General features: G+C 47.0%; 1 protein-coding gene across 2 annotated transcripts in view; it reads left to right on the forward strand.

Annotated features, from left to right (window-relative positions):
* Window positions 1–606: 606 nt before the first annotated feature.
* Window positions 607–25,172, forward strand: part of TENT4B (terminal nucleotidyltransferase 4B) — a 55,425-nt gene continuing 30,859 nt past the window's right edge. Inside the window, exon 1 of one of the 2 annotated variants that reach the window (XM_081924039.1) lies at window positions 607–1,809. In XM_081924039.1, the coding sequence (XP_081780165.1) occupies window positions 1,019–1,809 (791 nt within the window). In that variant the 5' untranslated portion in view covers window positions 607–1,018. The remainder of the gene's footprint in view (window positions 1,810–25,172) is intronic. The other variant, XM_081924038.1, reaches the window with a different exon arrangement.

A 25,172-nucleotide genomic window follows, 5' to 3' on the forward strand; every position in this document is an offset into this window, starting at 1 on the left:
CCGTAACCAGGACTTAACATGGCTGCACCTCTGGACTCTTGCCATGCTGGGAGTTGCGTGATGGCCCCTTTTACGCGGCGGAAAGAAATGGGACGCGGGGGTGAGGGTGGGGGTAAGACGACACGACCAGTCCCATGATCCCGGGTCAGCCCTTTTAAGGGCTCCCCCTTCTGTGACCCCAGAAACGCGCCTTCCCCTCCTCCGGAAGAACGCGGGAGCTTCTTCGCTGTGTCTGTGTGTCCCCCCACCCCATCCCAAGTGAAAGAACGACGTAAGAGCTATTGTTATATCACGAAATAACGATGGTGATGGTAACAGTAATAATCTCGAAAGGAGAAAAGAAGCGTGCGTGCTTAGTGTACAGCGCGGCCCGTCGCCACGGTGCGACTGCCATGGTGGAGGATGTAACTCCATGGACTGGAGCGCGCCTGAGGGGGGAAAGGACGACGACGGCAGAGGCAGGCTGAGCCAGGCCGGGCCTAGCCGAGCCCTGAACCGCGCACGCTTTCGGCAGCAGCCAAGGTTCTCCCTTCGTCGCCGCCGCCGCCGCCTGCTCCTCCTCCTCCTCCTCCGTCTTCCTCCCACGCCTTTATTACGCGCGGCCCGTGCGGCGGCGGCGGCAGCCACCTCTTCGCCAGGGCCCCGCCTCGCTCGCCGAGAGGGGCGGGGGTTGCTGTGTGCTGGAGGCGGCGGCGAAGGAGCAGCGATAGTGGGAGCAGCCTAAGCAAGGAGGAAGCCACTCAGCGCCCGGCCGACCTCTCTCGCCCCGGACCGCCAGTCATTTCACTGGGCAGAGGAGGAGGGCGCCGCCGCCGCCGACACAGCGCAGCGGAGGAGAGTCTCCCTTTTCTCTCTCCATTGCTCGCCGCCGCCGCCGCCTTCGTCCGCCCGCCATTAGCGCTGCGAGCCGGTGGGCGCCGCCGCGCTCTCGGCCGGCTGGGCTGGGCCGGGCCGGGCCAGGCGGGGGAGGAGTAGCCGCCGCCGCCGCCCAGTCTCTCGAGGGCCGGGTCCCCGTTTGATGGATCCCCGGATCGCCTGGTTCCAGCCAGAGCAGCTCGGCCCCTCGAACCGCCTGTGGATGCAGATCTGGGAGACCACGCAAGGGGTCCGCAATCTCTACTTCCAGCAGCAGCAGCAGCAGCACGAGCAGCAGCGCGCCCAGCAGCAGCAACAGCAGCAGCCCGCCTCGGCCGCCTCCAGCAGCAGCAGCAACACCGCCGCCGCCGCCAACCCCGGGGTCGGCCCGGCCTCGCCGCCCGGCATGTCCCGCGGCCCCCGCTGCGACCCTCAGCCCGACTTCCTGCCGCTCGAGAGCGCCAACCACCAGCAGCACAACCACCACCACCTCCACCGGCGGCAGGCCTCCTCGCCGCAGCCGCCGGCCGCCACCGCCTGGGCAGGCAGGCCCGGCGCCCGGGCAGCGGCTGCAGCCCCAGCGCCTCCTGTCGCGGCCGTCTCTTCCTCCTCGTCTTCTTCTATTACTTCTTCTTCCACCGCCGCCGCCGCCGCCTCTTCTCCTTCCCCGGCCGCCGCCGCCGCCGCCGCCTCTTCGGCAGCTGGCCCTTCTTCGTCTTCCACTTCATCGCCGCCCGCCGGCTCGGGTTCTTCGGCCGCCAGCAACAAGAGGAAGCGCGACAACAAGGCCAGCACCTTCGGGCTCAATTACACCCTCCTGCTCGGGCCCGCCGGGGAGAGCGGGGTCCCGGCGCCGGGGGACGGGCCCCTGGGGAGGCCGCAAGCTGGCCCGGACGAGCCCGCCTACACCGGCACCCCGTGGAAGAAGGCGAACTACAGCCAAGGAGTGGTGGGGTGAGGAGACCAACATGGGGGTTAGGCTGGCGCTTCTTTCTCCCTCTCTCCCAACCCCCAGTATCTCTTTTTTCCACCGTGGAGGGAGGCCTCGGGAAGGGGATCACATCGGGGCGGGGGAAGTAGGGTTAGGGTAGGGAAAATAAAAGGGGCGGGCAGTGTGACTAGGCCCTAGTCAAGGTTATAAAACGGTGGAGCAGTTGCTTCCCGGCAATGTGTACTTAATGTATCGATTGGTAAGAGCAAGTATTCCAGGCAAAGGTTCATTCGTTCACTTTTCCTTTTACCTCCTTTTTTCTTTTTAAGTGTTTTTATACCTTTGGACCTAGAGGTAGGTCCCACAGGTCGAGTCCCAGACGCCTAGGGTGGCAGAAGTTACTCAGTGGCCAGGCTGTGCTATTCCACATGTGCTGGCAGATTCTTCTTTTTTAAGGATCCTTTAGCATTGAGGTTTCCATAGCTGTTCTCCAGTGCTGTTTGAGGCGTCCCCCTCCCCCATTGCTCATAGGCTAGCATTGAGAAATACTGGACAGAAGTAGAAACTTGGCCAAAAGCTCATACCTACAAGCTGGAGTGAAGAACTTGCGGCGGTGATACCAATGTCAGGAAGGTGCTTGGGATGCTAGCTAGGTTAGGCTGGAAAATATATGGTGGAGTAGGTTTGTTGAAGGATTGTTCTTGGGGGCTAGTCTGGATTACATGATTGCCACTCAAGGCAATGCTGTTGTGCCCTTACTTTTTGGCATTGGGGCAGGGGACAGAGTTGTCTTGCTGCAGAGGTCTGAAAGGGCCTGGAGTGTGTTTGGGGATTGGCCAGATTTGTCAGCTGCTCAGGTTTGAATTTGACAGAATTTGGGGTGCAGTTAGCATAATGGCCATTGGGTGGGTGCGTAGGGGAGAACATGTGGCCACCAAGACCCCTGTATTACTGTTTTATTTTTTTGTCTGGAGATCCACAATAACTCATATGAGTTGCGTATGTGAGATTCTTGTAGCATTTTTCATTTTGTTCTGCAGCAAATGATGTGCTTTAATAGGGGGTGGTCTCTTTAACAATGCTGTCTGGCAATCTTGGCCCAGGAGCACATGGCGTGGGAAGCAAGAATATGTTCCTGTTCCTATCTGAGATGCAAGTCAGTCTCTCTCTTTCTCTCTTCCTTCTCTCAAATTGGGATGTAGTGCACCCCTTTCTTTGTTTCTTTTGAATATGGGAATTCCTCTACCTTTGTGTGCTATGTGCATCCGTTGAAATGCAGGAAGGGGGGGAGCTTTCACATCTCCTGTTACGCAGATTATATATTTTTGCTGTGGTGTGCTATTTGGTCATTTCACATGTAAAAGGGGCGAGAAGCACTCAGGTGCATATTTTTTTCTATGGAGGGAAGAAAATTAGTAAATGCATGCTACTCATGTTCTTGAGTACCACAGCAATAGGAGCACATGTGCACGGTATCAAAGGACACGCTGAGGGTTGAGTCTTTCTGTGCTGTCGCAGCATGTGTTCCAATGCATGGTAGTGTGTGGGCCAGGAAGCCTACTACACACAGAGAAAAAGAGCATGGCATTCAGGGGCTATACATTTGGGTTTTTACCAAGGCCTGTGTGTTCAACACATCAGGGAAGGGGATGTTACCTCATCTATTGGCTCCTGCAAAGACTTGATTTTCTGTACAATCCACATTTTCTAAAGAGAATCTTTGTCACTCATAATGTTACATTATGCAAGGTCCCAGGGGATAGGTGCCTTTCTGAATACAAATGTTTTGCCTGTGTGCAGTACAAAGAGGGCGTGGAAGAAAGTCATCTGCGCAGTTGATGCACAACTCCTCCATGGCACGTTACACACACGTTTGTTAAATTAAATGTAAGGTATTTCAACGTGTCTTAAAATGCCCAACCTGTTCACAAAGCCCCATTCTTGTGCCTCCATCATATCCTGTCTGCTCTTTTTGCTTTTATTTTTTGACATTGCTAGCATTTTAAAGTTCTCTAGGAAGTGGCCATGCTGCCTGTTTCTTCTGTGCTTGGGATTTTTTTTTAACTGTAGTAGCATTCCACATTCACTGTGTTTTAGTACACTTCAAATGATTTTTACAGCAATATGTAACATCTGTCAACAATGTGTTAGTTATGCCCATTTAGTTTAGGGGGGTCTAACATTAGTTACAACCCTCAGTGTTCAGCAAAACAATTTAGCTTTTGGAGTTTCAAGGTAGTTTGCAGCTTTTACTTGTTTGATTTGTGTATCTTTAATCATAATAATCTTGTGTATATATGGAAACGTTTCAGTGATTTTTACCTTGACTTCTCATTACTTTCTAATTTTACAAATGCTGGTGCCATTGCAGAGTCAGCATTATTATTTTTCATTGCAGGGTGGACACATTGTCCCATAATCACAGAAGGTTAGAATGTGTAGAGGAGAGAATATTTTAGCTGCATATTTATTGTTGGCGTTGCGTGTGGATTTATTCAGGTAGCAGTATGTCTCTCTTAGAACCTGCTTCAAGGCATGTGGGACCCATATGAACCTTTGCAGTAAATGTAATGTTACCTCTGGAGTGCGAAGTGTTTGCTTAAACTGAAGAAAAGAGTTCCATTTAGAATTCCCAAACTTTCTGTTGACAAATCTGATTTCAAAGAATGGAACTCCTGTAAGTTTCTCCTGCAAAGCAGATTATGAAAAATCACCTCCCCTTCCATCTTGCAGACAGGTATAGAAGTCTTACTTTGCATTTTTATGATATAATATCAATTACTATTGTAGAAATTTGTAGTTTAATGGACAAACTTATTCTCCATGTGCACTGTTTTCTCTTCTGGGGAATCCTGTAATTTTGAGATATGCTTGTACTGTACTTCTGAAAGTGGCTAAGGCTTGATTGTCTGTTAGATGTTGTTTTTGTGCATTTCTTTAAGTACTGTCCCCTGTTTTAGTGTGGGTATTAAATTCAGTAGTTTGATGCTCTGCGATAAACATAGTTTAGATCCCAAGCCATAGTTTGTGCTTGCAAACATGTAACCAAATCATGGTTTAGAGCTGTGTGTCTACTGTCATTTAGGACCATAGGAAACTGCCTTCTATTGAGTCAGACTGTAGGCCCTTCTAGTACAGTATTGGCTATACAGACTGGCAGCCGTTCTCCAGGACTTCAGACCAGGAGTCTTTCCTATCCCTGGCTGAACAGGATTTTACCTGGGACCTTCTGTATGCAAAGCAAATACTCTTAACATGAAGCTACAGCCCTTTCTATCAGCTCATCGCTACTGTCTCTAGGCATAGCAGCCCCCAGATGCCAAGCTGTAACTACAGTCTGTCCATTCATACATCACATCATATCATAGTTCAGCTCTTTTTCTGGGGTGGATGCAAGGAAGAGATTGGAAGTTTTGCTTAGTTAACTGTGTTCTATTATTTATTTTATGTATTCAGGGGTATTTATACCCCACCTGCTAACCAAAGTTCTTGAGGGGCCTAAGCTCAGAATGTGGTTTGTTTCAACTGTGGTTGGGAAACAAGCCAGGATCATAAGCCACATTTTGAATTTGGCTTGTTTCCCAAATAATACTTCAGACTAACCATGCAAATAGAAATGAAAGCTTTTGGTCATGCCAGAGGGTAGAGCTAACAAGCCCAAGGGTCATGCACATAACTCTAAGCCATAGTTGAACATTACGTCCAAATGCAACCACAGTTGGGCATTGGGTGTTGAGAAAGCATAGGAAATAGTGTGTGCTACTCAGATGCATTGACCTGTGAGGTAAACTATGGTAATATTGTGCTCTGTAGTCGCAGTCAGAATAAGGCTGCATAAAAAAAACAACCTCAAGATAATCATCACCTCAGATTAGTAATCATTGCTCAAAGCAGATCTCATGTTCTTTCATTTTGGCAACTCCTATGTTGACCTAAGTGTTATAATGATGATCATTTAAAATGTAATCCTAACAAAAATATGATTATATTTATAATTTTATTATTTGTTAATACTCACTACATCTTCAAACCTTTGCGGATAGCTTTTGGATCTCAGAAAACTGGTCAGTATAATACTTGTGGACAAAATCTTCTGATGTTTTTGTTATGGTTGTAGAGAGCCTTGTAGGCCATCTATTCAAACTCCCTGTTCATTGCAGGAAATCAGAGCGTGAACATTCTGTATGGCAGAACCCACCATTCTCTCATGGGTTTCAGTGTTGAAATGTTCCAACTGTTGTGTGTATGTCCTAAACGCTAGTGTCACGGCCACCCCGGACTGGTCCCAGCTCACAAGAGACCTCACTCCGTTGCAGCTTATTTACAGGAAAACTTTATTGAAGATTTCTGCTTCTCATACAGCTCAGCATTGTGGCCGTACGTCTGCCACGTTAGACCGCTGAAGTCCCCTCTGACTCCTCCCCTCTTCCGCACCAACTTAATAGCCTGGCTCTAGACCACCTCTTCCTCTCCTTTCTTTTCCGCAGGGTCTTCCTGCCCCCCTGGGTTCCCTCTCTCCGTGACTCGCCTGAGGCTGAATCCTCTGCCGCCTCTTCCCCCCTCTTTCTGGCTTTAGGGCCGGGCTCCTCCCCTGAGCTCTCTCCACTTCCGCGCGCCTCTACGTTTGAACTTGGCGCGCGTACGTTGCTGCTGACCTTTCTTTCGACCGCTACACCACCCCCTGCTCTGCTCTCCACCCTTTCCGGCTGAACACCCTGCTGCAACCCCCTCTCTCTGTTCTCTCCTAATCCTGCTCCCTCCGAGAGACTGACGACTCCACCCCCTTTTCTCCGTTCCGGCTGAGACGTCTCTTGCTTCCTCTGTCTTCCACTGGGCTCCTCTCCGCTTCTCCCTTCTCCTCCCCTTTGCTTGATTAAGGTAACCCCCTTTTGAGAATCCTCTGACTCGCTGCTCAGACTCGTGGATTCCCTCAGAATTCCATCATCTTCTTCCTCATCCTTCTGCCCCTCCTCCCACTCGCTCTCCGTCTCCTCTGTCATCTCCTCCTCTCTCCCAGAAACCCTGACATCCATCCCCCCCTCGAAGCCCCCCCTTCCCCCCTCCCGCTCGCCGGGGACCGGTCGTGGAAACTGCGGCTCTTCGGGGGTAGGCTCAGGATACAGGTCGTCTACGTCAATGTTCTCTGCTGGCAGTTCTGTGTAAGTGTATTCGAAGTCGGGTTCTTCCCCCAAATGCTTCTCAGTCTCTGCTTCCATCGCTACTTCCTCCGGTGCTGCCCGCCAAGGACCTATCAGCCACCTCTTACGCCATTCCTCCTCTGGCTGCTCCTCCCACCAATAAGGGGTTTCCGTGTCCACCCCCGAGCACGATCCCCTGGGCGGGCTTGATTCTGGTGTTCTTTCCTCGGGGGAAGAGAAACCCCTGAACGTGCTATCTGACAATGTGGGTGTGAAAAGCCAGTCATCAAAGTACTCAGCTGGCATGGGTCTATGTGGGAAAAGCGCATGGAACTCTTCTTTCAAAAGGGGTTCGTCTAACTCGTAGCCTGGCACCCAACTATTAGCAGCGGCTGGTGTGCCCTCCCTGGCGAGAAAATATTCAACTCCCTCCTCCCCCCATCTCGAGTCCAGTATCTCTGTGACCTCGTTAAGAGGTCCTGGTCTTGGCGATTCCCCCCTCTCAGGCGCCCTCCTACGTGGCTCTGGGGGTGCTCCTGACTCTTGAAACCTGTGTGGGGTTTTGTAGGGAGTGAGCACCGACCTATGAAAGACCGGGTGCACCCTGGAACCTTCCGGAAGGGCTAGACGAAAAGCCACCGGATTGATCTTAGCCTCAACTTGATATGGCCCTAGCTGCCTGTGTCCTAACTTCTTCTTGGCCAATGACCTGGCCGGCATCGCGTGGGCTGCTAACCACACCCAGTCCCCAACCTGGATGTCCTCTCCCGCCCTCCTGTGCTTATCGGCCTGCACCTTATACGCCTGTTTTGCCAGCTCCAAATGTCTCCGCAGCTCCTCGTGCACCTCTTGCAACTCCGCTGCAAACTGGTCGGCATCTTGAGGCCCCCCCCCTCCTGGTGCCGCAAATCTCGGGAAGGTTCTGGGATGACGGCCATTGTTCGCGAAGAAAGGCGTCACCCCGGTGGAAGCGTGTTTCGTGTTGTTGTAGGCGAATTCAGCCATCGGCAGATAGTCCACCCACGCCGCAGGTCGCTGGTTGGCGTAGCACCGCAGGTACTGCTGCATGATCGCGTTGACCCTCTCCGCTTGACCGTTGGTTTGTGGATGCCTCGCCGATGTCAGGTTGATTTTGACGTGCAAGATGCCCAGAAGCTTTCGCCAGAAAGTGGAAACAAACTGGCGCCCCCTGTCGGACAAGACGGACTGCGGAAGTCCATGCACTCTGAAGACATGATCGATGAAGAGCTTTGCGGTCTGTTCTGCCGTCGCCACCTTGGCACAAGGGATGAAGTGCGCCATCTTGGTGAACAAGTCCACCACCACTAACACCGCCGTCTTACCTCTGGAGCTGGGCAGGTCTGTAACAAAGTCCAACGCTACCCTCTCCCATGGTTGCTGCGGTGTCTCCAGCGGTTCTAGCAATCCCGCCTGCTTCTGGTGCACTGGTTTGGACCTCTGGCAGATATCACACCTGGCGACGTAGTCCGCCACCTCTCCTCTCATCTGGGGCCACCAAAAGTCTCTAGCCACCAACTCCATCGTCTTCTCTTTGCCGAAATGGCCTGCACTAGGGGCGTCATGCAACTGTTGCAGAACCTTGGCTCGAAGATCGTCGGTGGGCACGTAAAGGGCACCCTTACGAGTCAAAAGTCCATCTTGTAATTGAAACTCATCGTTGTGTCGCGACCCTCCGCGTAGCTCCTCCATCTTAGACTGCGCAAACTGATCCCTTTGCAACGCGCGTCGCACCGCGTCCAGGTCGACTGCGATGGTAGCGCACGTCCACGCCTGCGGTGCGAAAATGTGCTTTGCTGCGATTGGAGCTGCTTCCTCCAAGTATTGCGGCTTTCGGGACAGCGCGTCTGCAATAACATTGGAGTCTCCTGGGATGTATTCTATTTTGAAGTCGAAGTCCGCAAAGAACTCCGCCCAGCGCATGTGTCGCTGGGTCTGCAACTTAGCCGTCCGCCAATACTCTAAGTTCTTGTGATCCGTGCGGACCTGCACCGTGTGCTTGGCTCCTATTAAGAAGTGTCGCCACGCCTTGAAAGCTGCATGAATGGCCAACAACTCCCTGTCCCATATGGTATAATTGCGCTCCGCCTTGCTGAGCTTCCGGGAGTAGAACGCACCCGGTCGCCAGTTGCCTTGTGAATCCTCTTGCAAAAGAACGGCCCCAACCGCTCTATCTGACGCATCGGTCTCTACCCGCATGGGTCTGCCGGGATTCACGTGGAGCAGCTGCTCTTCGGAGGCGAAAAGACCTTTAAGCGTCCGGAAGGACCGCTCCGCTTGTTCGGTCCAGACGAACTTCTTCTTCTTGGAACTGAGGGTGTCAGTGATCGCCGCCGTCGCGTTCGCAAAACCTTTAATAAACTTGCGGTAAAAATTGGCAAAGCCGATGAACCTCTGGACCTCTTTCCGATTTCGAGGGCTTTTCCAGTCCAACAGCGCTTGAACCTTAGCCCTGTCCATGGCCAGTCCCTCGTCGGACAACTTGTAGCCAAGGAAATCAACCTCTCTGACATCAAACTGGCACTTTTCCAACTTGGCGTACAGCCTGTGTTCCTTCAGCCTCTGCAGGACCTCCCTCACGTCCTTATCGTGATCCTCCGGCGATTCCGAGAAAATCAGGATATCGTCGAGAAAGCAGACACACTTTTTGTAGAGGAGACCTGCTAGCACGTGGTGCATAAATGCTTGAAAAACGTGGCTGCCATTTTGGAGGCCGAAAGGCATGACTCTGTATTCGTATGTGCCCAGAGGGGTGAACATGGCGGTCTTCCACTCATCTCCTTTCCGGATGCGGATGAGATTGTAAGCTCCACGTAGGTCCAGCTTGGTGAAAATCTTGCCCCTCCTGACGGTCGCTAAAAGGTCGTCAATCTTGGGCATGGGGAAAGCTTTGGGCTTAGTCAAGCTGTTGATGAACCTGTAATCCACTATAAGCCTTTTTTGGGGCGTGTCCTTCTTCTTCACAAAGAAAACAGGGCTGCCTCCCGCTGCTTTAGATTCCTGGATGAAACCGCGCTTGAGGTTATGGTCTATGAACTCCCGAAGCTCTTGCATTTCGTCCTCCGACATGGAGTACAGCTTGGCAGCAGGCAATTGCGCCCCTGGCACTAAATCAATCGCGCAGTCGTAAGGTCTATGAGGCGGCAACTTGTCAGCTTCCTTCTCACAGAAAACCTCCAAGAATTCCTGGTACTTGTGAGGCACTGTTTGCACCATACCCAGATGCAATGGCTGCTCAGCTTCTCCTCCCTGATCGGTCTGAAAGCAATGCTGAGCACAATACGATGAACAAAAGTTGATCTGCCTCTGGTACCACGCAACCGCGGGACTGTGCCTCTCCAGCCAACTCATGCCTAACACGATGGGTGTGTCCGATAAGTGGGTGACATTGAAACTAATAAGCTCTCGATGGTTGCCAATCTGCATCATCATGGGAGGGGTTTGCTGCACCACTTGCCCCCCCAGCAACTTCCTGCCGTCCACCGTGACCACGTTCAGAGGCGTCGTTGCAGGCAGGAGCGCCATGTTGTGCTGCTTAACGAACTGCAGTCCCATGAAGTCGGCGTTGCTTCCCGAATCGATCGTTATTGGAACCTCGAGGAGTCTCCCATCAGGCAACTGGAGTGTTGCTGTGAGCAGAACTGCCGGTTTGGGAGGCAAAGGGTCCACGCTCTGCAGTGATGCTGGGGGCTTGTCTACAGATCCGCCTGGCTGAGCCCCAGTAGCTCTGCTTCCAGCCAGGCACTGTCGTTTCCCTGAAGCTGCTCCCCTGGTTGCACCTCTGCTGTTACAGTTGCCAGCGCTGCAGTGTGCTTCTGGAGCCTCTGGGGGCACTCTTTCGCCATATGGTGCGCACTGTCACAGATGTAACACTTCCTGGTTCCTCTAGGAGGCTTCGCTTTGGCTGCACCAGGGACAGGGCTCTGGGATGGCTTCTGAGCCCTAGCACCACCAATCTCCATTGGCTCCTCTCTGTCCTTCCCCATTGGCGAGGGGTGCGCACGGCTGAAGTCCCTGTGCACAAAAGGGAGAGTCCTTGCTTGCGCACGCGCTTGGGGCCCGTCCTCCTCGTGCCACGGACGCCCCTCATGTCGAATTCCAAGAGCTAAAGCCCGTTGCACCACGTCTTCTAGGGTCTGGGGTCTGTCCCCCCTAGCGATCTCATCCTTGATGGGGGGGCTCAATCCCTCCCAAAAAAGATCTCTGACCGGTTTACTGTCCTTTGGCCAATCTAAGGCGGTGAGCAATGCAAAAAATTTAGAGTGGTATTGGCGCACAGTCGCTTTCCCCTGCCTCAGCCCGTGCATTTGACGGCGCGCAATGTCCACATCCACAGAGGATTGAAAACAAGAATCCATCGCTTTGATGAACGCAGTTGAATCGCGACGGGCCGGTCCATCTTCGCGCCACAAATTGCGTAGCCAAGCCCTGGCCTCCCCATGCAGGTGCGAAACAATGAACCCCACTCTCTCCTCCTCATCTTTAAAATCGTGACGGAGTAAGTGCAGTGCATATACAACGTCCGCTCTGAAATTGGGATAGTCTTGCAAGTTGCCATTAAAATGCGGAACTAGGGCACCCCCCCTCCGTCCAAGCGCAATGCCCTCCGCTCTGGATCCTGGGGCCCCCGCCTTGTCCGCGCGCTCCCACCTTGCCTGCAAATCCTGGCACGTCTTCTCCAAGTCGTCATTCTTCTTCTGCGAAGCAATGACTGCCGATGTGAGAGCGGTAACCTGATTCCGCAATGCAACCAGCTGCTCCTCAGCGCTCATGGCTGCTCCCGTTCGTGAGCTTCGCAAAAAAAAATTTTTGCTTTCAGAGAGGGGACTTACTGTCACGGCCACCCCGGACTGGTCCCAGCTCACAAGAGACCTCACTCCGTTGCAGCTTATTTACAGGAAAACTTTATTGAAGATTTCTGCTTCTCATACAGCTCAGCATTGTGGCCGTACGTCTGCCACGTTAGACCGCTGAAGTCCCCTCTGACTCCTCCCCTCTTCCGCACCAACTTAATAGCCTGGCTCTAGACCACCTCTTCCTCTCCTTCCTTTTCCGCAGGGTCTTCCTGCCCCCCTGGGTTCCCTCTCTCCGTGACTCGCCTGAGGCTGAATCCTCTGCCGCCTCTTCCCCCCTCTTTCTGGCTTTAGGGCCGGGCTCCTCCCCTGAGCTCTCTCCACTTCCGCGCGCCTCTACGTTTGAACTTGGCGCGCGTACGTTGCTGCTGACCTTTCTTTCGACCGCTACACCACCCCCTGCTCTGCTCTCCACCCTTTCCGGCTGAACACCCTGCTGCAACCCCCTCTCTCTGTTCTCTCCTAATCCTGCTCCCTCCGAGAGACTGACGACTCCACCCCCTTTTCTCCGTTCCGGCTGAGACGTCTCTTGCTTCCTCTGTCTTCCACTGGGCTCCTCTCCGCTTCTCCCTTCTCCTCCCCTTTGCTTGATTAAGGTAACCCCCTTTTGAGAATCCTCTGACTCGCTGCTCAGACTCGTGGATTCCCTCAGAATTCCATCATCTTCTTCCTCATCCTTCTGCCCCTCCTCCCACTCGCTCTCCGTCTCCTCTGTCATCTCCTCCTCTCTCCCAGAAACCCTGACAGCTAGTTTATCACATAGTTATTTATTCTTACAGCACCTTGTTTCCCTAATAACCTGTCTATTTTGCAAAAATAAATTGCTTTCATGGTGTAGCATTATAGATACAGTGCATAATTACCCACTGCTCTGGCCAGCACTCTGATCCCATTACAGTTACAGATGCTTCAGGTTACAGACTTCACTAACCCAGAAATAGTGCCTCAGGTTAAGAACTTTGCTTCAGGATGAGAAAAGAAATTGTGTGGTGGCGCCACGGTGACATTAGCTTCAGGTTAAGAACGGACCTCCAGAACGAATTAAGTTCTTAACCCGAGGTACCACTATATATCTTTCCTGACTGCAATGTTACAAGATGCTAGCAGTTCTGGCTACTTAACCTTTTAGCTTGCTTTGAGTAGTATTAGTATATTCTGCTAGTGGTGCTCATCCAGTTTCAAGCTTTGGTTAAAGAACAGTCTTACATTGGGTCAGGCCATTGATCCATCTAGTCAAATGCTGCATGCCTTGACAGCAGTAGATCTCCAGCATTATGGGTATAGAATTATTCTATACGCCCTGAGACCCCCAGGTATAGGGCGGTATATAAATTCAATTGATGATGATGATGATGATAATAATAATAATAATAGGTTTTGCTCTGCTATCTCAGATCCTTTTAAGTAGCAAGATCAGAGATGGAAATTTGGACTTCACACATGTGAAGCATGTTGTACCCCCTCCCATTGAATCAAAACCATTTCCTACCTGTACTGTTTCTCAAGCTGATCAGCACTACCACTTACAGTGGCACCTTGGGTTAAGTACTTAATTTGTTCCGGAGGTCCGTACTTAACCTGAAACTGTTCTTAACCTGAAGCACCACTTTAGCTAATGGGGCCTCCTGCTGTTGCCGTACCACTGGAGCACTATTTCTGTTCTCATCCTGAAGTAAAGTTCTTAATCTGAAGCACTATTTCTGGGTTAGCGGAGTCTGTAACCTGAAGCGTATGTAACCCGAGGTACCACTGTACTAACACTCCTCCAGCACTGGAATTTCAGTGAACTCAAGCAAGCTTAGCTTCCTTCCTGGTCACCCATCAAGCTACAGGGTCTGATTTAGACATATGAAAGACATGTTAAGTTGAAATAATAAATTGTAGGATTGGAAGGCCCCAGCCTTCAAAGCAGGGTCATCTCTTTGCCAAAATGCAGCTGAATTTACTGGCCACGGTTACCTGTACTTCATGGAGAATATAATCTTGCAGTACTTTTTTGCCCATAAAAGTATTGTACTATGTTCTTTCACACCACCCATTTTAATAATTTTCATTTTAAAAATAGTTTTTCATTGTGCTTTGAATTTATTATTGAAGGGTCAGAAATAAAATACATGAGACAGTAGCTGGTTTAGCAAGGTGCATCAGCAAAATGCATGTCTTAAAATAATTTGTACATACCACAGAGCAGTTGAACCCATTCTGTATCGCTGACTAATGGAACAGCTGTAGACAAGGCGATAAAGTTCTTATACAGGGATATCCAGAGAGGCTCCTGAGTAATGTTATCCATTAGTTGTCTACCAATAAATTGAAAGGTAAGACAGTCCATTTGAATCTTTGCACAATAATCCAGTATCAGTTTTCCTCACCTGTCTAATTGTATGCTTCTTTTCCACAAAATTGTTCCTCAAGCGGCTCACCACATATCAAATTAACAATAAGTATAACAGTTCAAAAACATATTGGAAATGGTCATAATGTCAATAAGTAAACAAAAAAATCCATACAGCACTGTATAAAGCAAGACAAGCTGAAAACTAAACAGAGAATGATGCCTAGCAGAGAGAAAATGTGTGTTGGGCAGGGAGAGGGGGAATCGCCATTCCAAAAGGGTGTTTGTTCCACAGAGGTTCATTGTAACTAAATTGCATGCATTGGATGGGAACCACACTCTTATGTGTGGCAGTCTTCCTTCCCTGCTCTCATGTGCCTCCCCTCCCCTCTCTGAACATCTCCACCTTTCATTTAGGAAGGTAAAGATTGCAGCTGCACCTTCAAGCTCCACATGCAGTCATAATTTTAATACTGTTCACATTCTCCTACATCCTACATCGCTTTCCAGGCACTTAAGAAACCACAAGCCAAATTTGACCACCTAGACTTTTGCCTGATAGCGTGTTGCCCAAGGAAGCCCTCCTCCTCTTTGCCTTGCACTTCATACCAGCCTTGATCCAACAAATTTCCCTTGACAGCAACAGCAAAGAAAAGACAGTGTGGACAGGGATTCCCTATAACCATGTTATCCGGTAGTTGAGATCCAAATTTTCCAAACATCCAGGGGACCCAGAAGCATCTCTCATCTGGGATTATGCAGATGTTCTAGCTCTCACCCGGAGGGCCCTTATGCCTCCTCTTTTTGTAGGCTCTCACACCACGTGGTGGCCAATAACTTTCACATTTGCTCATCAATTCAGGAGGCGGGTAGGGCTCTCGTGGTAGTCTTTGAAGTGGCAACACCTCTTCCCTTAATTCCAAAAATACCTTCTAATCTGAATAGCTGCCTTAGTAACCAGCATTTATATTTTATACAACTTAGTGACAAAAACAATAAGGATTTCACTTTATTATGGCCTGTTTCTGACATTCTATATGCGGAAATCTAGCAACATAGAATCAGCTGTCATGCTACTACATTTTGAAAACGCTTTGGGTCAACTGTATATATTTCATTATTCTCCAGAATGGTACGAGTAGCTATTAGGGTGATTTTTTGGTAGATTGATGATATATGAAAAAGTTCACAGACCCATCCATTGATATTGCCTTGAGATTTATGGGTATGGTATGGTATACAAATTTAATAATAATAATAATAATAATAACAATAATAATAATCATACCAGTAACCATTTTTTACCCAAATTAAATCACATTGAACATATCCCTGCCCTGCTCATTGTTTGATGACAGAGTACTTCAGCGTATTTCCCCCAAAAATTTTATTTCTTATTGTTAATTCTACCAAAGCACATCACCTTACTTTCTCTAAAATTAATTTGCATTAACCATGCATTTTTCCCCATCCAGAGTTCATTGGTGGAAATGAGCTAATTTTCCAGTATTGCTGTGCAAGTAAACATGAAGTTGCTATAATAGATTGGAGACAAATTCATCTTTCCTTCCTGTAGCACAGTTCAGCAAAAAAATCAGTCCACTTTGGGGAAATGAGATGGTAACAGTCTGAAATCTCTTTAATTTCCTCATTTTAAGGCCAAACACATAAACTATATGAATATTTTGCTGTTTTTATTATTTGATCCCCAGCACCATTGGTATTAAACTTTTTTTTCAGCACTGAAAGAGGGAGACAACACTATGTGATAATAGTTTAGTGTTCAGTAATATGAACATGACTGTGAACAGTGTCAGAAACTGGGATAGGAAAGCTAGGAGCCAAATGGCTTCTGAAACCTGGATTGTGAGCGCCAAAACAGAATGTCTAATCACCATGGGGTGGGTGTGTCAGCAACACTTTTTATTTATTATTTTGATCAAAATGTATTAATACGCAATTCACTTAAGTGACACATTGTTAATATCACATTTTTAGCAGAAATGGTTAAGACATGTTTAATTTGGTGTTTACAGTAAGAATATCAGTACCATACTTCAGTTTTCAAAACACTCTACTCTTTATTGTTAAACTCCTTAACATACTGTCGATCCTTAACATATACTTTGAGGCTTCAAAGAAAATACATTTCAGTAATTCTTGAGTGTTAGCCAGGTGCAAAAAATGGCACCCAGACTTCTGGAGGTACTCACAAATGGAGAATGTTTAGGCGCAAAATGCACCCGGCACCCTGCTAATTTCAAACCCTGCCTGTGAATAATCAAGAGAAGTAAATGATAGGGAAATCATTTCTCCTACTTTAATGTGCAATAGGGCCCAGGCATAGAACTAGGACATCTGTGTCTGAATCTTCCAGTGGAGTGTCTGAAATGGGTTCTCTCTCACTAAGCTATGAAGTCTCCCCTAAAATGCATACCTGAAGGTGTGCAGACTCTTTAATTTCTGCCTCTTCCAGAATACTTCAAACTGCTGAATGAGTGTGGCCCATCCACAGCTTAACTAGTCCTTTTAAGGGTTGATCTGTTTTAAGGGAACCATTTATCTTTCCAATCCCTCTGTACCCTTTTAAAGGAATCTTGAGCTGGAGGGTATCGTGGTCATGATGCACCCCATCAGTGTTAGGTTCCAGCTGCCAATATGAATAGTCTTGTGTTGTTCCTACAATCTGTTGTCATGCTTTCAAAAGTTACAGGGCAGCTTGAGAGCAATGCACAGGTGTAGGTGTCAGCCTTCCCTTTATCCTTCCACACTTCCCCATAGGTCTCTTGAAACCTACGTGTACACACATACACAACTTTTTCTGCATACCTGGAGTGCCTCTTGTGTTTGCAGGAACTTTTCTCTCTTGGAGGCTGAGTTTTGCTGTTGTACTGGTAGGCAGGGGCTGCCAACTTCACAATTAGAAGAAATGATGTTGAGGTTTTTCATCATTTCCCATATATATTCTCAATCTGAAGGGCTTTTGAATTAGCTACACTGTTAACAGGGGTCAGCAACCTAAGGCCCATGGGCCGGAAGTGGCCCGCGGAGGTAATTTGACTGGCCCATGAGCCGCCCCCGAACTGAGCTGCCCACTCGCGTGTGGCGCTAAACCCACACAGCGCAGGGACTCGCTTCCGCGGTGTCAGAAATGGCATCTCCGCATGTGCAGATGTTGAAAATCACAGGGGTGTGCGCACAATCCGGCCCACAGAGGGATCTCCGCAGGACCGATCCGGCCCAGACAAGATAAACCTTGCTGACCCCTGACTATTAATTTTACCTTTCTCTAACCCTGTTAACGTGTGGCAGATTTCTAGCACTAGCTAATCCATTATTGCTATCAATCTGTTGGTGCCAAAAAGTACTTTGCAGACTTTCACCTTCAAGCTAGCTAATTACCAGCAAATCTGATAATGCCACATGTCCCATATAGAGTAACTTAAAGCCTTCAGATTGTCCCATTTTGAGTGTAAGCTTTTCCATAACTTTTATAGCAGTTACCTTACTCTTTCTGTGCCAGCTATGTATTTATATTCAAAGATATACGTGTACCAGCCTTTCAAATAATTTTCAAGGCGTTATATATATTAATGAGATGTAAAACAATGTGAAATCCAATAGAAATATTTTTTTAAAAAAAAACCCGAACACCATAAATGACACAGCAGTTGATAAAGTTGAAGCCAGAATTCAAATGTGAGCAGCAATAAAATTTCTAATGATTGAAGGCCTGGGCAAATAAAAAAAGTTTATATGGCAACTAAAGGTCATGAAAACGGGTACCAGGTGAGCCATCCTGGGCAGGGGAGAAGCATCCTATAGCTGGGATACCAGCACCAATGAAGCTCTCTCCCCAATACCCACTTGCCTTGGATCATTATAATTGTCATTCAGGTTCATGTGGTAGCAGATTCCTAGGTTTCATTCTGTATTCCAGGGGTCAGTAACCTTGATGGGCACATTTGGAATTTTGAGAAAGTGTCACAAAATGGATGCTATGGGGGTGTGGCATAATACAAAATGGCAGCCACATCTAAAGAAGCAGAAAAAGACAAATCATGCAAGTATTTCCTGCCCACCGACACACTTCTTTAACAATGGAAAAAAGGCACCTATATCAGCCACCACTGTACTTGCTCACATGAAGAAGGTCTTTATACCTCTCCTCTGTTCGGAGTGGGAGGGAGGGTGGATGAACAAACCTGGCATCCAGTGAAATTCAGGCATGTTTAAGAGTGTGTGGTCCATGTAGGAGAGGGTGAGCCAGTGCAAGTAGGAACTGAGCAGAAAGAGCACTTTCTGGTGCATTGTTGATTTTATGGGGTTATATTTACGGAGACATTTTGCAGGCACCATATTCGGTACTGGCTTTGGTGCCTGCAGGTGCCATCTTGGGGACCCCGCTGTATATTATGCAGTATAAAAGGTAAAGGTAAAGGTACCCCTGCCCGTACGGGCCAGTCTTGACAGACTCTGGGGTTGTGCGCCCATCTCACTTAAGAGGCCAGGGGCCAGCGCTGTCCGGAGACACTTCCGGGTCACGTGGCCAGCGTGACATCGCTGCTCTGGTGAGCCAGAGCCGCACACGGAAACGCCGTTTACCTTCCCGCTGGTAAGCGGTCCCTATTTATCTACTTGCACCCGGAGGTGCTTTCGAACTGCTAGGTTGGCAGGCGCTGGGACTGAGCAGCGGGAGCGCACCCCGCCGCAGGGATTCGAACCGCCAACCTTTCGATCGGCAAGTCCTAGGCGCTGAGGCTTTAACCCACAGCGCCACCTGCGTCCCTTATTATGCAGTATACAGGGGTTTAAATATTAAAACCAGCACTTTGAAACAGTCAGGAAAATACTGCAGTTGATCCAGAACTGATGAGCTTTACAGTGGTACCTCAGGTTACATACGCTTCAGGTTACAGACTCCGATAACCCAGAAATAGTGCTTCAGGTTAGGAACTTTGCTTCAGGATGAGAACAGAAATTGTGCTCTGGCAGTGCGGTTGCAGCAGGAGGCCCCATTAGCTAAAGTGGTGCTTCAGGTTAAGAACAGTTTCAGGTTAAGAACGGACCTCCGGAACGAATTAAGTACTTAACCTGAGGTACCACTGTATTTATTTTTTTAAAAATAAGATTTTATTAAACTGTTTTCATAATACAATAAGATAAAAGAAACCAATCCAAATAAAAACAAAAATACAGAGAAAAGGGAAACAGAAAATGCAGAGTCCTCTCTTAACCCATGTCTCACACTGAGTGATGGACCCTCACAGCTCTTACCTGGGAGCTTTCCTTTCCTTTTCCTAGTCTCTCATCCTGGAAGGTCTTCCCTTCCCTGCCTCTCATTCAGGGTCCTTCCACCAACCATCCACCCCCTTCATGTGTGTGTAATCCTTAGACCCCAAAAACGGCCCAGAGTAGGGGACACCAAAGGAAAACCTAAAAAGAAAATAAGATACATGCAAGAAATTATTCAAAATATCCACTTTACAATGACATCCAACTGATCTACTTTCTGTTAGGCAATATTTCCTCAATCCTCTGACCCAAATGTCTTGGATTATTTCCTTTTCTTTTTCACACAAATGTCAGCAATGGTTTTTCTCTTCTCAAACCTATCTGCTTTGTCTCCAGTAACCTCAACAACCATTCCTCCATATTAAACAATAAGTCTTTCCATCTTTGTCCACACAAGTCTCTCTGCTGTAATCATATATTGAGATAATATTCGATAGTTCTTTTCTTGTTATGTAGTCTTTAATTCACACCCAAGAACTGGTGAGATGTGTTCCGACTGGCCAGTTACACGTTCTGAATCAATTGTAGTAGCCTAGTCTTCAAAGGTATGTACAACATCCATTAAATATGACTTGGATGTTTTAGCGTTATGGGTCACAAAGACCAGCCGGGGTTTATCTAAAAGGGGCGGCAACTTGTGCTGCTTAGCTGCTGAAAGGCCCTTTGTACCAGAGATGCTACTCAGACATTTTTGAAGATACTTTTGAAGCCTCTGGGCTAGTGTGGTGCATGCCGCAGGCTCATAATGTCTTCCTTTGTCTACATAGGAAGGGGGAGTTGAGCCTGGGAGCTCATGAGGAATCATGGGAGTGGCTCATCCCAACAGCTACCATTGAGGTGATGCTTTTGTGGCCAGTTACATAACCTGATTTAGTTGTCCTGTTTCACTTCACGGGCAATACTTTCTCCTGAAACTGGCATCTGCGCTGACAGGTATAGCCGTTTTGACAGAGAGCGCCAACAAGGGAATGATGAGGTGCAGCTATCACATAAAATCAATGGTGTGATAATTATGGATTTTATGGTTTAGGTTTCGTTAGTTTTTACCTTCTGATAGAATACTCACTCACAGCAGAAAACTGCCTGTGTTGCACAGTAGTCATTGACTTGTCATAGTGTGGTTCCAGTTATAGAATGCATTATGCTCCTCTGTGACTTCTGCCATGTAAACTACTTTACTTGGATGCCAATCTGTTTGTCTGTCTCTTTGACTGTCTGTCCCATTCAGGCAGTAATTAGTCTCCTTTATTACAGTTTATTTTTGTGACTCTATTATTGTGAGTTCTCTTCCAAAAAATGGGAGCTCATAATGTGAATGCAGTTGTACTTTTACACAGGAGCAAATTAAAAACAATTATAATGAAAGTCTGGCTACTTGTACATTGCTTTTTCAACAGATAGTGTGAATTATTCCTACAGATCCTGCTTCAGGAGATGGTTACTGCACTGGGGAAATGAAATTAACATTGCCTTATGTTCTAATTGGCTACAGGCCATGCCAGTCTTCGTTTGATTGTTTCCCTTTGCTGATAAGGAAATATTTATCAAAATCTTGATACTTTTGCATGTGTAGATGGAGCAGGGCAGTTAAAATTTTAACATTTTTCTTTATAGTAGCCTATGCTTTTGAAATCCACATCACGGAATGCTTTTGAAGACTGGATTCCTATTGAGCAAGTGGATTTTGCTGATAGCTGCTGAATATTGAATGCATGTGCCCTTGTGCAAAGATATTTGGTCAGTTGGCAACCCATATTTCTTATATGGTTGGTAGTATGAGGCCAGTCAACAGTGGTCTTCAGAAAGAAGGGCTTTTCCTTAGCTGTGAGGAAAACCCAGTTATTGTTGGACCTGAAAGAGAGTAGTATTCTTCTGGGATACATTGTAATTGTCGTTTGAAATGTGCAAGCATCTAGGTCATTTGTGCTGGCTGGTCACGCAGTCGCGGATACTGAGAAATATGTGTTGATTTTAGTTTCTGGGTCCTAAATCGGGTAGGAAAATGTTGGCCCTTCAGAAGTTTCTGAACTTCAGTTCCCATCAGTCTTAACCCGCATGGGCAATCAGGGATGATGGGAGTTGTTATCCAGAAGCACTTGGGGGCATGGCGGCAAAGGTTTCCCAGCCCTGTCTAAATAAAAGAAGTGGATTGCTGTCTAGGAAAAATGTGCCTAAAGACTGATTTTATTTTATTTTATTTTTAAAAAAAATATATTAGATGTAAATCGTTAAATCAACTACTATGCCTGTGAACAAAAATACTCACCTGATTGCCTGTGGTGTAGAAATATTGCTTTCCGGTGACTAGGGCTGTCCCTAGTTTCTGACTGCACTTTCTGCTACTCTTTATGGCTGGGGGTGGTGGTGACAGCAGACAGGGAGAGAGAGCATGAGCACTGCAAACCCTGCTCTGTTTGTCCACCTGAGCAAACACAGTAGGATATCTTGGCTGCACTTTCTCTTCTCCACTGTTGCTCCAAGTATAGATGGACACAGAAAGTCAGCTCCATGTTCATTCATAACAAGGAGGGCTATCTTTTTCTTCTTCCAGCCTTTGAGTCTATAACCATAAGTTTGAAAGGGTGGGAAAGCAATTGTTGTTAGCCATGAAAACAATGTAGTACAAATGGCAGCTGTTGTCCTTGGACACCCCCTTGTTTATTTAGCTAGTCCTACTGATTAATGTCAATTAATTTCATTGATTCTACTCTGAGTAGACCAAGCATTAGCTACCACTCTTTATTTTTACAAGGCAAGTTTCCTAATTTTCAAAGTACTTTATAGTCTTCATATTTGTACCTGTAGAAGTAGGACTATTGTTTCCATTTTACAGATGGCAAATGTATATCATGGCAGAGACAGGAGTCAATCTCAGGTCTACCAGATTCAGATTTGCAATACTATCCACCCACTCATGTTTGCTTTCACTGTCCATTTGGCCTTTGACATTTTATTTCATGTTCAACTTGAAATTTGTGCCCTACAATGACCTTCAGGGCAAATTCCAATGTTGCAAAGTTACATAACTTTACAAGTGTGCAACTGCTGTTTTTGGGGTGTGCACATATGTACAGGGTTGCAAACTGAATGAAAAATTTGTGTTCTTGTGACAAGTTACTCATGGAGATTTTAATTGCATTCTTATATGCCCAGAGGAGAGATGAATAGCTCAAAAGTAATGCATACTACTCTCCATCATGTTTCTGCAAGTGGAAATATTTTCAAGCAATTGGCAAGGCATGGTTGTAGAAACTTGGCCTTCCTATATTTGGCAGTGCTCCTATCTTTGTTTATTACTAGAATTATATGGCTACTTATCAACACATGTTCCCTGGGTAGCATACGGGGCAGAGAATAAAATGCAAGATAATAATTACAAGCATCAAGAAAGATAATAAAATGCAGCATAGAGCTTTTTAAATAGCTCAGTAAAATAAAGCACACTTACACAATGAGAGCCCAGAATTTGCAAGTTTAAAATGCTAGGTGTTTAAAAGGCCTGGATGGCTATGAAGATCTTCACCTGCTGCCCAAGAGACAATAAAGTAGGTACTAGGAGGGCCTCTATTTGGAGGTTATTCTACAGCAAGTGTTCTACAACCAAGAAGACCCTCTTCCTAATAGTCACTTGTATCACTTTACAGGGGCACACAGACTCCAGTTCTATCAGCCAGCATGGCTAGTGGTCAAGGACGATGAAAGTAGGAACCCAACTCCATCTGGAGGGCCTCATTTTCCCAACTCTTGCTTTAAAGTTTCAAAACACCACTTTAAATTCAGCCCAGAAGCTAGTGAAGCTGATAAAACCCTGGCATAATGTAATTGAAATGGCCAGCTCCAGTTAATAATCTTACGGTCCTATTTTGAACCAACTACAGTTTCTAGATAATCGTTTAAAGGCATTGCAGTAGCTGGAGATTACCAGTGTGTCTGTATCCATGGCCAAGCTACCCCCATCCTCATATGGTCATAGCTGGTGTATCAGATGAAGGTGATTGAAGTTGTTTTGAACCACATAAGCTCCTTGTGCTTCTAGTGACAATGTTTGATTCCCAAACCTTTGTGGGGAGTGCAGCCCCTTTCAGAACAGTTTGAACACCAACCACCAAGAAAGACCCACCAGCAATACCTCCTTTGTCTGAACTGAATATCAGTTTAACCCCTATCCAGTCCTTTACTGTACCTTAGCACTGCTTCTGGAAGTGATAAGTCAGTGTCTGTGAATCAAGTGTTCACCAAGATTTCTACCCTGACCCATACAAAGTCCTGCAGTTGCATAGGACAACTCACTCCTTGGCTAAAAGCTATTCCAGACGAAATTTCTTGGCAGGCAGTATGTAGCTTGTTGATAATACATTGTTTATGCCTAGTTTAGAAGGTTTCAGCAGTGCTTTGTCTTACTCATTTTTGTTGATTTTTCTGCAAATTGAACATCTTTCTTAATCCTTCTCCTTTCCCAAGGAACTTGGCATAGTAAGAATGAAAAACTCAGCTGACTTATCCCGCTGGGCAACACATTGAGCTATGTAACCTTCCAGTTCTTACATTCCCAGGGATGAAATTCCTAAATGACCTTGTCAATTCTTTGAAATGAAACTTGATAACAATCTGAGCTTTGGTGTAGTATTAAAAGACTTACTAGACTGTTTTAACATCAAATATCAGTTGATCAAGATTGCCCAAACATTTCTTTAAACTCTGCTTTTAATAATAACAAAGTAAAGAAATGTAGTTCAAAATAGCCAAAATAGGTTGAGTCTGTCGACACAACCAAATATCATGGCTTAAAAGGACAAAATTGAGATGCAAATCATGTTTTGGCTTCTTTTGGCCATACAATTGCATTGATACGCAACTAGGGATAATTGCAAATCATGTGGTCATATTCTCTCTCACTCTCACTCTTACTCTCTCTGGTAGTTCAGTATTAGTACAGGGGAATCCTGCTTCCACAGGGGTTCCTGGCTGCCACATGTGCCAGTGCGATGGGTGCAAATCCAGTCCATCCCGCTCTGCTGCGTTCTGCTCCCACCCTGCTCCCTTTGAGTGCTGAACACGGCATGTGTGTCAGCAGTCATGCACATGCTGATCGCACACGCAGGTGGGAAGGTGCCTGTATTACTTTAGGAGGCATGGCAAGAAATATTTTAAATCCTGTTATACTAGCATCAAATGTATAGGTGACAAGCTTACTACACAGAGATGATGAAATTCATAAGCTTCAGTGCCAGGGATTTTTCCAGCGCTATTGTTACAATACCAGTACTATCTACTTCTGGTGTTAAAATTGAGCATTGGTTGATCATATCTATACTTTTGTCAGGAGTATGTACTGCTAATAACCATTAATCACACAAGGCCAGATTCTTTTTTTAAAAAAAACCCTATTATTGAAGTTGCATGTAAAAAAGATGCATTTAAAGATACAACTATTGACTCAGTATAGAATTTATGGGGAAATCTGCTTTTAAAGTGGTGGCATTTATTTAAGCATTTCCCTCGAGTCTAGCTTTAATGAAGAAAAGATCATTCAAATGGAAATATTTTGTGAGGTAAGACGGTGAATGTTAGGGTGTCGGACTAGGACCTGGGAAACCAGGGTTCAAATCTCCACTCAGCCAGGAAGCTCCCTGGGTGACCTTGAGCCAGTCATTGCCTCCCAGCCTAACTTCCCTCACTAGGTTGTTGTGGAGATTAAATGAGGACAGGGAGAACCACGTAACCACTTTGAAGTCATTGAAGAAAAA

This window comes from Podarcis melisellensis (assembly GCF_964234715.1).
Source record: "Podarcis melisellensis genome assembly, chromosome: 8".
Classification (NCBI taxonomy): domain Eukaryota; kingdom Metazoa; phylum Chordata; class Lepidosauria; order Squamata; family Lacertidae; genus Podarcis; species Podarcis melisellensis.